General features: G+C 42.3%; 1 protein-coding gene across 1 annotated transcript in view; it reads left to right on the top strand.

Moving 5' to 3' along the window:
* LOC109378567 (butyrophilin-like protein 3) overlaps positions 1 to 11,770 on the top strand; it is a gene marked incomplete at its 3' end in the record, with an annotated part of 46,188 nt that overhangs the window by 6,000 nt on the left and 28,418 nt on the right. The window contains exons 3-10 of the mRNA XM_019634899.1: positions 1,862 to 2,137; positions 3,743 to 3,836; positions 4,090 to 4,109; positions 4,499 to 4,519; positions 5,008 to 5,034; positions 5,323 to 5,349; positions 5,984 to 6,590; positions 10,700 to 10,719. Of these exons, the coding sequence (XP_019490444.1) occupies positions 1,862 to 2,137; positions 3,743 to 3,836; positions 4,090 to 4,109; positions 4,499 to 4,519; positions 5,008 to 5,034; positions 5,323 to 5,349; positions 5,984 to 6,590; positions 10,700 to 10,719 (1,092 nt within the window). The remainder of the gene's footprint in view (positions 1 to 1,861; positions 2,138 to 3,742; positions 3,837 to 4,089; positions 4,110 to 4,498; positions 4,520 to 5,007; positions 5,035 to 5,322; positions 5,350 to 5,983; positions 6,591 to 10,699; positions 10,720 to 11,770) is intronic.

Below are 11,770 nucleotides of genomic sequence, written 5' to 3'. Positions count from 1 at the left end.
TAACATATAGGTTAAGGGTGAATAAGCATTTTAAAAAGACTGTAACTTCTGCAATTTGGAAATAAATACACAGCATAAAAAGGGATAATTTGTGACAAAAAGCAAAATGGGAAATATAAACATAAAAAGGAAGGAGGCATAAGACTGCATGGGTGAATAAAGATAAGATGCAACAAGAAGAAAAAGGACTATTGTATGTATGATAAATTTTTTTTACATAAACCCAATTGTAATCACAAAACAAAAACCTAGAGCTGAGGCACATAATATAAATAGAGAAGAAATGGAGAAAAGAATCATAGAAAGTCACCAAACTAAAATAGCAGACACAAAAGAAACAATGGAGATACAAAGCAACCAGAAAACAAATTAAAATGGTTGTAGTTAAGTCCTCATGTATCAATAATCACCCTAAATGTAAATAAACTGAACTCACCAATCAAAAGGTACAGAGTAGGGGGATGTATTAAGAATACAAAACCCAACTATATGTTGCTTTCAGGAGACCCATTTCAGTTACAAAGAGAAAAAATAGTCTGGAAGTGAAGGGGGTAAGGACCATAAGATGTCCTGCTGTTCTGTGCTGGTCCTCCAGTCCTGGGACCTTAGTAAGTTCACCTACCTCTTTCCACCATTCAGAGTTCTATGTTTGTCTCTATGGTTTCCAGGGTTTGTAACTCTACATAGAGAGAGGAGCAGTGAGAGATTAGTCCATACCATCTTATTGGAAACCTCCTTCCTTAGAGCTTACATCATAGTTCCTTCTTTTATTCACTCAACAAACATTTATTTGGCTCTATTTATTGGGCCCAGACCCTGGAGAATGGAAGATAACAGCACAGGGAGGGTAAGTTTTGTTTGGGTGGGGAGACGGCAATAACAAATCCTCTAAAGAGTTTACCCCATATAGGGTACTCTCCATTATCTCTCAAGTCACAAGTCTGGAGGTCAAGTGAAACCTTCTCTCATTCTCTTGTTAGTCCTGTGAGATCTATCTCCCTGCACCTGTCTCACTCCTTCTCATGGTGTCCTTTTCCAGACATTCTTATCTGTCACCTGAGTGACTTCAGTGACCATCTGTCTGGCTGCTTTTTTTCTGAATGTTCCCACTGACTCCTCCTCCATCCTGCTGCCTGGGGGGTTCTTTAAGATGCATGTCTGCTCATCACTCTTACCTGCTGGAAGCCAGTCAACAGCTCTCCAGTGCCTACAGGACAATGGTCCACACTCTTTAGGTCAGTGCACTCATCCATGTCCTGCCACTGTCCCCCAGACCTCAAACCTATCCCCTCTTGCACATCACAGTCCTGACATGCCAAATGCTCATAGGTCCTTGAGCATAATAAGGCATGTCCACCCCTCATGCCGTGGTATGTACAGGGCCCTCTGCCTATCGTGCTTCTTTTTTTCTCTTTGTTCACATTAAAACCTTCTATTCATCTGACACAACAGAGTGCAAATGTCACCTCTAGGAAGCCATGACTTTCGATGACAATCACTGTCTCCTCAGTGCTAACTTGACCATGCTTCCTATCTGCACATTTCACAGTGAAGTGCATTTGTTTATAGTTGTCTCCCTTTGTAGTCAGCAAATGTAGTCCTTCATTAGAATGGACTCTGTCTTATTTCCTTCATCATATTTAGTGTTAGCAATATCCATGTATATAGTAGCTGTTAAATGCATGTTGACCAAACATAGACCATGGAAGGGCTTACAACTGTTATAAGTCTATGTGTATATAAGAGAGAAATGGCCATGGGGGTGAGGAGTGATGTCTATGGATTTGATGAACCTGCCTCGGAAGAGCTGTGGCTTTGGAATATGATCTTTGCTTTCATGATTTTTCTGTTTTCTCTTCAGCGTTGGGCACAGCTCCTCTAGTTTCTATCATGGGATATGTTGGTGGAGGCATCCAGCTACTCTGCAAGTCCTCAGGCTGGTTTCCTCAGCCCACAGTGAAGTGGAAAGACCCACAAGGACATGATTTGCCCTCAGACTCAAAGGTGAATGCAGACAGACATGGCCTGTTTGATGTGGAGACTTCCCTGATAGTCCAGGAAAATGCTGGGAACATATCGTGTTCTATCCAGTACCCTGACCAGAGCGGGGAAGTGGAATCCAGGGTATGGATAAGAGGTGAGTGCGGAGGAAGAAGAATGGGGAGAGGTTCATATCTGTGTAGCCCTAGGAAGAAAACTAGGCTCTATTTCAGTGTTGTTGTGTAGTATTGTCCAGGTTTAATGATTAGTTTTGAAAGTCTAAGATACATGAAGTATAAAGATAATATCATAAAGTTAGATTATGTGGAAACAATTGTCTACAATTGTAGTGGAGTAGGGTAAAACATTTCCTTCATTACATGATCATCTTCATGGTGCAACCCTTTAAAATCAACATGCACAAAATTTAAGAAACATAACTTGAGGAACAAGAAAAAAATGTTTACTCATATTTTGGAAAACATTGAATCATTACAGTATGAAACAAGATAGAATAAAAATATAAATAATTTTGGGAAACAGTTAAAAATAATAGTATAATTTATGTAAACTCAAATATGTAAAATAACTTAATATCAAGGCACTTAATTTGCCAGTAAAAAGACAAAGAATATCAGACTGGATTTTTAAAACTTGATTGTTGCTAGTTTGTAAGAAAAAAAATAACACATATTTATTCAAAATAAAGTTTAACCAAAGCATACCAGACAAATATTACCATAAGAAGAATAGTAACAGAAAAATTAGTGTCAAGAAAGGAAAGAATAAAGGTTTTAAGGGAAACAACCTATTTAGAAATCGCACGAAAGGAAGAAATTGAATAACCATTGTTAACAGGGTATGTGGTGATATACAATAGAAATTTAGAACAATATAAAGCTAAATTTTTTCAATTCATAAATGAATTCATCATGTTCATATGGGATTAATAAAATTAATTGCATTTTTGTGCAAACCAGCCAAGAAAAAAGTAAACGTGCCATCTATAAGACCAACCAAAAAATGTTGACTAGGAGTAAGTCCAATGAAATATTTGCAAACTCTTATTGAAGACCATACAAATCTTTATTAAAAGATACTAATGAAAATTAAATAAGAAGATATAAGATTTTTCAGATAAGATGATGTAATATTTTAAAGATCAGTTCTCCCAAAATTAACATATAGAATCAATATAATTTTATTGAAAATCTCAACAGAATTCTCTTAGAACTAGATAACTTGGCTCCAAATTTATGTGGTTGAGCCATTGGCTAAGAATTACTAAACACAGCAAAATAAGATAAAACTGAGAACCTTAGTCTAATATATGTCAAGTCATATCTCAGAGTCGTGATGATGAAGCCAGTCAAAATTATGGGCACAGAGATACACAAGTGGGCAACGGCACAGAGCAGAGAGCCAGGAAACAACCAAAGCTTCAACAGAAACTTAATGTAGACTGAGGTGATATTATGTGAAACTGTGTGTGAAGAAAAGTCCATTCAACAAATGATGCTGGCACAGTTGTTATCCATATAGAAGGAAAGAAAATCAAAACCTCTACCTCATTTTATACATAAAAGTAAAACCCATACAGATTTATAGGGGAGATTTATCCAGAACTGCAAAGTTTGAAACCTCTGGAGGAAATTAAAGAAACATGTCCTTTTCATCTTGGAATATAAAGGATCCCTTAAATGAGAATCAAATTGCATTCACCTTTCAGCAATAATTAAGGAGTTTGTGAATTGCTTTCCAGAGACTTTTTTCCAGTTCTCACCCTATCGCCTGGCCTCCATTTCACTGGGAGTACTCTGCTGTGTCCTGGGTGTTGCAGTTGTAGGGTTGATTTTGTATTCACTATCCAAAGGTAAGTGAGAAAGTGAAGTATGGGCTTGTGGCATATTCAGTTTCTAATGGGGTCAGGATCAGGGATGCTCCCTCATGCCTCCTGAGTCTGTCCTTAGAGCCCTGGGCTCCAGGATCCCATCACCTGGGCCCCAGGGGCCCCAGCCCTAGCCTTCTCCATGCTTCCCTGAAATGGATCCCTTGGGCAATGCCAGCCTCCACCAAGTTTTTCCTACTTTAATAATGGCCAAGAATTAGGACAAGCACAATTTTTCAGTGCCTGTATATCAAATTAAGTTCTAAGAACAGCACCAAAACTCCAGTAAAATTGTTTCAATTTTCTCCTTTTGGGGTGTGAAAAAACCCCTTTGATAACCCATGTCATAATCTTCCCTCCCCTCCCAGCTTCCTTCTCCCTGAAAACCTCCATCTCCACCTCCACAGGACCCCAGATGTCAGCCCTTCCCTTCAGGATGAATGTTTTTGATCTCTGCTTTTACCCCAGATAGAGACCCTACATTGGGGTGGAGCTGGGGGCACAAAAGGAGAGTTCTGGAAGAGCCTCTGTCATTCCCCTGTAGCTTGTCCCCCTGAGCAATGAGCCAGGGCTGTGTTTGTACCTTATACTCTTCTGTTTCCACCACTGGATATTCTGTTTCTGTTTCAGGGAAAACCCAGGCAGAATTGGGTAAGTGTCTAGTCATGCTCTGAGTCTTCCCCACAGTTCTCCTGGGTCCCTCCTGTTCCACAGTTAGAGCCACCCAGGGGCTGTCTTGGATCCAGACTGGACGGGAAGCATGGTCAGGCCAATGAGGGCAGCTGGTTCAACACCCCATCCATTGACTAATGAACTGATCCTCAGATAGTTAGGAGGGTTAGGGTGGGCATTGGGACCCTGAAGTCCCCTAAAATTGTCTTCACATTTTGCCTACTGGTACATTCTGTGGGGAGAGGATCCGTAGATTTCATGAATTCTCTGATGGTGTGGACCCAGGATGGAGAAAGCCCTTGGGGCATCTCCCTCAACCTCCTGCCTGGCTTGTTAGTTTGAGACAAGCATTCAAGACTTGCATCAGCCCAGGAAATAGGGTAAGAGTGTTGTAGGGCTTTCCTCTCACACTCTCACCTGGGCCCTTGATCTGTGATTTCAGCTTCTTGTGTCTTTTTGGTTTTCAGACTGGAGAAGGAAGCATGCATTGGCAGGTGAGAGAAGCTATTCCTTCCACCCCCATTATCTCTCCTTACAAGTTCCTACTTTATGAATCTTGAGACCCTTAGGCCATGGGTCTCTGCAGAGACAAGCTTGTGAAGGGGACCCTGAAACTGTCTGCAGATGCTGGAGGAGGTGCCTTTGTAGAGAACCCCATGGCCTTCAGCAGTTCTGGTGGACCCATGACACCCACAAAAGTTAACCACTCTTGGTCTCCTGTCTCCCTGCCTCCTGCTCTCCATGTGATCACTGATTCTCCTGCTCTGTCTGCTTGTTTTCAGAACTGAGAGAGGCCCAGAAGCATGCAGGTACCAATGTCTGAGGGGGTGACAGTGGGACAGAGCCTTAGACGGGCATGGGAGAAGGAGTCGATCAGAGACAGACAAGGGGGAACAGGAACACTGAGACACACTGGACTGAAGATTATAAATCTGTGAGGCCCAATCCATCCCAAGGGGCAGCTGCCCCAGGCTCATTTTTTGGCCCAGGACTAGGAGGGGAGAGGGCAGGGGGCTGGGTCAGCCAATGTAGGGGTCAGAGGCTAAGCTCCAGGGCCCTGAGGGCACTGGTGACTGGCCAAGGGATGGACTGAAGGGAAAGGAGGTGAAGTTGGGCAGGATTCAGAATGGAAGTTATCTGGTTAAAGGGGATGATCAAGCTCTCACAAAGTCACACAGTGGACGCACGTGGTGGTACAGTGGTAGGGCTGGGGTGATATACAGTGGTAGGAGCTCACAGTTGGGTATTTCCAGGCATTGATGAGGCCCGAGGGCCCCACCAGAGATGAGAGAGGGGAGGGGGGCTGTGTCTGATGGAGCCTGTGGCTCTGGGATGTCACCTGATCTCACCCCAAGCTAGTCAGCAGTGGGAGGGGGTGACCCCTGCATCCAGTCCAGTTCCCTCCTCAGTAACTCATGCTCTCTCTCTCCCACCACACCCTAGTGGAGGTGACTCTGGACCCAGAGACGGCTCACCCCCAGCTCCACATTTCTGATCTGAAAAGTGTGCGCTATAGGAGCATTCACCAGAAGGTGACCAATTCGGACAAGAGATTTACAAGGAAGTGTGTGGTGGCTTCTCAGGGATTCCAGGCAGGAAAACATTACTGGGAGGTGGACGTGGGACACAATCTAATGTGGAATTTGGGAGTATGCCGGGACGACGTGAATAGGAATGTGACATGTGAGACTTTGTGTCCCTACTATGGGTATTGGCTGCTTGGACTGGATAGTGAACATTGCTATCTCACATTTAACCCTTATAGAATCATCCTCTCTCCAAGAACAAGCCCTACACGAGTGGGAGTCTTCCTAGACTATGAGGGTGGGACCGTCTCCTTTTTCAATGTAAATGATCAGACCTTCATTTATACCATGACACATCAGTTTGAAGGGTTATTGAGGCCCTACATAGAGCATTATGTGAGTGATGAGAGAAATGTGACTCCCATTGTGATCTGCCCAGTTTCCCCAGGATCAGAAGAAGAAGCACTTTCTGACACAGACAACCTGGAGCCCACCCCACAGGTGACCACACCCTTCCTGTCCTGGTGTGTAGAGGGCATCACACCTCACACTCTTCCTCAGGACACTGAGCTTCCTCTCAGGCTCCAGACCCCTGCAGCAGACTGCAGCATGGTTTCCAGATGAGGCAGCTGACTCATTTCTGTGGGGTCAGGGGTCATAGCTGCCCTGAGGTGGGGAGGGAAGGAGGCTGATGGTGCATTTGGTTTGCACCAACTGTGCAGCCAAAGGACCTTTGACAAGTAATAAACTCTTGGGCTCCTCACCTGTAAAACAGACAGGAATTCCCATCTCAGGGTTGAGTGAAGAAAAGAGACAGTGAATGTGAATCATGCTGCCTCTTGTCGGTGGCCTGGTGTCAGTGGATGTTGTGTTCTTTATATTAAACTTTTCTAACATGATCTCTGTTTATTTTTTCCAAATTAATTCACTTTCCTCTATTTCAAATCACCCATGGAATAGCTATTCACCTTTCTGTGCCAAGTCCAAAGAATTGATGAGGAGGGAGGATTTTTAAATTCATTCTATAAAGACAATGTGACCCTGATATCGAAACCAGACAAACATATTAGAATAATATAAATAAAACTACCAATTTTTATCCTTCAAGAACATAGTTGCAAAAATTTAAATAAAAACTTAGCAAATTGAATTCAACAACATATGGCAAGTATAATACATTACTGCCAAATGTGTCTGTCTCAGTAATGAAGGAATGTTTTAATATTCAAACATCAAATGTGTAATTCATCACATTAACAAACTAAAAGAGAAAACCATATGATCTTCTCAATATGCAACAAAAGAACGTTTGACATATCCAACATTCATTAGTAATAAATCTTTCCATGAAGAAGATGTAGAGATGGCTAGTAAGCCCTCAGAAAGATTCTCTATATCCTTTGGCAGTAAAAAAAATGCAAATTAAAACCACAAGGAGTGCTGGCTGAGTGGCTCAGTTGGTTAAGAGCTCGCTCGAGTGTGAGCTCTGAGCAACAGAGGTTCAATTCCCAGCCTGAGCTGAGCTGCTCCTGAGCTGCCAACAGGTGGCAGGATGGCTCAGCTAAAAAAAAAACCAAACAAACGAAGGAAACAAAACCTATACTATGTAAAACTACAAGGAGACACTATTACTACCTATTATAATAAAATTTAAAAGACTGATCATACCAAGTGTTGATGAAGCTGCGGAGGGACTGAAAGTCTCATACACAGCTTGTGGGGAGATAAAAATGGTACAATCACTTTAGAAAACAATTTGTAAGTTTCTTTAAAATGTAAACAGTCCCTTTTTATGTGATCCTACCAGTTCATTGTAAGTATTTTGTCCAAGAGTAAAAAAAATACATTCCTCTACAGATTTGCACATGAATGTTCACAGAAGCTTTATTTATAGAAAACAAAAGTTGTAAATGATCCAGATGGCATCAACAGATGAATGGATAACAGTTTGTGGTATATCCATGCAATGAAATACTACTCAGTAATCAAATAGAATGAAATGTTGACATACACACACAACAAGGATGAATCCAAAATAATTATTCCAAGTAAAAGGAGTAAAAATAAAAAAAACAACTTAAAAAGAATGCATACTGTGTGACATCACTTATATAAAAATCTAGAAAATGCAAACAGATCTTCACTGACAGAAAGCACATCAGTGGTTGCTAGGAGGGACAGTAGGATAGAAGGGATTACAAACGGGAACAAGGATGCTCTTAGGGTGCAGAAATGCTCACTGTCTTCTTTGTGGTGATGGTTTCAGGGGCAAACATATAAATCAAAATATATTAATTAAATAATTTACATATGTGCAGTTATTTTATGTCAATTATGCCTCAATAAAGCTACTTTTAAAAATAAATATTTCAACAATAATAGCAAAAGAAGCTCATGATAGGTCGTAGGGGTAGTATTTCCTGAACCACATCCTTTAGGTACCATCTTTACTTTTAAAAAACATACACTTTATTTTTAAAGCAGCTTTAGGTGTACAACAAAATTGAGTGTAGAGGATGGTTTCCATATCCCTGTCAACCTTCATCACAAGCAAACATACTCAGCCTCCTTTAGCATCAACACCCCCATCAGAGTGGTACGTTTGTTACAACTGATGAACCTACATTGACACATCATTATCACCCCAAGTCCATAGTTTGTTTACATTACAGTTCACTCTTGGTGTTGTACATGCTATGGGTTTGGACAAATGAATAATGACATGTGTCAATCATTTTAATGCCATAGAGAATACACACTTTCATTCCATAAAAATACCTTGTGCTCCATTAATTCATCCCTCTCACATTCCCTCTTCCTCCCAAACCCTGACATCTACAAAACTTTTTACTGTCTCCATAGTCTTGCCTTTCCCATAAATTTATATAAAGGAATCATACAGTATGTAGACCTCTCAAACTGGCTTCACTCACTTAGCAATATTCACTTAAGGTTCCTTTATATCTTTTTGTGACTTGATAGCTCATTTTCTTTAATACAGAATGATATTCCTTTGTATGAATTTACTTTAGTTTGTTTATCCATTCATCTCTTGAAGGACATCTTGGTTGATTCCAAGTTTTAGCAGTCATGAATAAAGGTGCTATTAAGCATTCATGTGCAGGTTTTCATGTAAACATAAGGTTTCAACTCAATTGAGCAAATACTGTAGAGTGCAATTGCCGGATTGTATGGAAAGACTATGGTTAGTAGTGTAAGAAACTGCTAAACTATCTTCCAAAATGGCTGTACCAGGAAAGTTTCTGTTACTCCACATCTTTGCCACCATTTGTTCTAAGTTTTGAATTTCAGGCTAAATGTGGTATTTTCACCCACATTTTATTCTAAATATTTCCTAACTTATGTTGTGATTTCTTTTCAGACCAATGAGCTTTTTACATTGTGTTATTAACAATTTCTTTTTTTTAAAAGATTTTTATTGGGGAATTGGGGAGATGGGAACAGTGATGGGGAATTGGGGGAAGGGTAACAGACAAGTTGCTGTCGTTTTGTTCTTCAGTCTAGTTGTGGAGGACGTTGCTTCACTGGCCCAAGTTGGCACCGTCATTGCGCTCTTCCCAGGGCAGTGTCACTGGCCCTCATATGTGGGATCCGAACCAGGGCCCTCTGGCATCCCAAGCGAGTTCTTAACCATCGCGCCACTCGGCTGGCCCCAACAATTTCTAAATATATAGGGTGTCTTAAGTTTTAAAATTGTTTTTCATACCAATGTTGTTATGGTTAGAGAATGTGTTTGATTTTGTATGTGTGTCTTGGTGTCCATGGAAACTTGCCTACTGGTCAGCAAGTGATCATTTTGTAAATTTCCATGTGTTTGAAAAGTTTGCATAGTCTCTAATTGTGGGTGCTCTGGCTGTGTCTAAATGAATGACTGAGTGAGTGGTTCTTCACCTTTTCCTCAGGCCTGACATATTCTGGTCATTTCCCAATACCTTGGATCCTTGGAGATTAAGGTCCTGTCTTGTTCTGGCAAGTTCTTCCCATCTTGCTTCATGATCTGAGTTCTCGTGTAAGACACAAGAAAGGGGGTAAAGGGCAGGTTTACTTCAGGCTGTGCCAGAAAATGCTTATCTCACCTGCTCTTGGTTACTCATTGTGGAATGGCACCTATTTGGCTACACAACCTGTTACCCTCTGCTGGGACAACCTCTTTTTAGGAATAGATGCCCACCGCCTATACAGTTCTACCTGCCAGATTGGAAATTACAATATCCCTGCATCTGACACTCCCATGCCACCCACCCGGGCACAGTCTTGACCCAGGAAAAAACCCTCCCAGTGTGCCCCATCCCCCTTCTCTATCATTGCTTCCTTGTTCTGAGATGGATGTTTATGGCCGGCCAATAAATGCAGTGACTCAGAGTGCAGAGTCCCCTTTCCCCTAACACACAGGGTCATGTCTATGCCAGGTGACTCTAAGAAGAATGGTGCAGCTTGCCATCAGCGCAAGCTCTGCCTCTTCATGGCTCCTCAGCTCAGAAGCTGAGCTTACTCCTCTTCTCTCTAATTAGTCCATCCACCTGTCCCTGCTGTCGTCTGTTTCCACAGTGTGAGATCGGCCTGCAGACACATCCATGGCCCTTGGGACCCTCGTGCTCACTTTGCTTTTCAGTCTCCTCCGGCTGGGGTCAGGTAAGCCTCCAGGCTGGACTCTCTCTCTCTCTCTCTTCTTGTTGGTTAACATTTTGAGCTCTTTAGCTACACTATCACAGCACAATGAGGTGGGGCATTTTTCTTGTTTGCATTTCTACTACTTCTGCCTCAGGCTGACATCTATCAATGCCAGCAGCTGTGGGAAGCAGGGGCAGTGTGAAGGTCTCGGGCACTGTGCAAACTGTGATAACAGCTCAGAAATAATGGCATAGAGTGCTGAAAAGGAGCTCCAGTAGTGGGGAGGGGACAGAGCAAGGATGTGAAGGTGAAATAATTAAATGTTTGTTCCAGATGTGCTGTGGAGTTTAGGCAGGGGGTCTCTAAGAGGTCACCAGGTTTCCGACATGGGTGCTGGGGTAGAAGGAGACACTGATTAGGTGTTTTGCGGAAAAGATAACAGTCCAACTGTGGACATGCTGAGTGGGGAACACCTGTGGTGTGTAGCCTGAGGGTAGGGGAAGGTGTCCTGATCTGTGAGTGAGGACTAAGTTGTAACCTGGCATAGTCTGAGAAAAGTCCACTTCTCTTTCTTCTCGTTACGACCGACACAAAGGCTGGTGTGTAGGATGTTGAGTAACTGAATAAAGTACAGAGAGGAAGTTGGAGGCTGGAGTTGACCCCTGTCTCTGGAAAGATGGTGTCCAGTCTACAAGGTCCAGTCTGCACAGGCTCATTCTGCTACGCATCTGCTGTGTCTGTTGTGCAGATCATGGAAAAGAAGAGAGAAATAAATCACGCTCCGTGTTTCCACAGCAAAACCCATATGTCTTGTTCACAGGACAGCCTCTCACTGAAGTCCATGCTCACCCATTTTCTGATGAGTTTCTTTGACTGCTCTGTTTCCTGGAGAAGCAGCAGGGTGTCATGGAAATGACCTTAGAGGCAGAAAGACTTTATTTTGAACCCTCATTTCCTCTGCTTATGAACTTTGTGGCTCATAACCTGCCAGGTGTCAGCGTGCTCCCTGTGACAGGAGATGGTATCACACCCTGATCAGGCTGCTGTGGAGATCACATGAGTTCTGTATGTA

This window comes from Hipposideros armiger, unplaced genomic scaffold, assembly GCF_001890085.2.
Source record: "Hipposideros armiger isolate ML-2016 unplaced genomic scaffold, ASM189008v1 scaffold_2164, whole genome shotgun sequence".
NCBI lineage: Eukaryota > Metazoa > Chordata > Mammalia > Chiroptera > Hipposideridae > Hipposideros > Hipposideros armiger.
The sequence above is the reverse complement of the archived record's forward strand: the minus strand, read 5'-3'. Positions and strand labels throughout refer to the sequence as shown.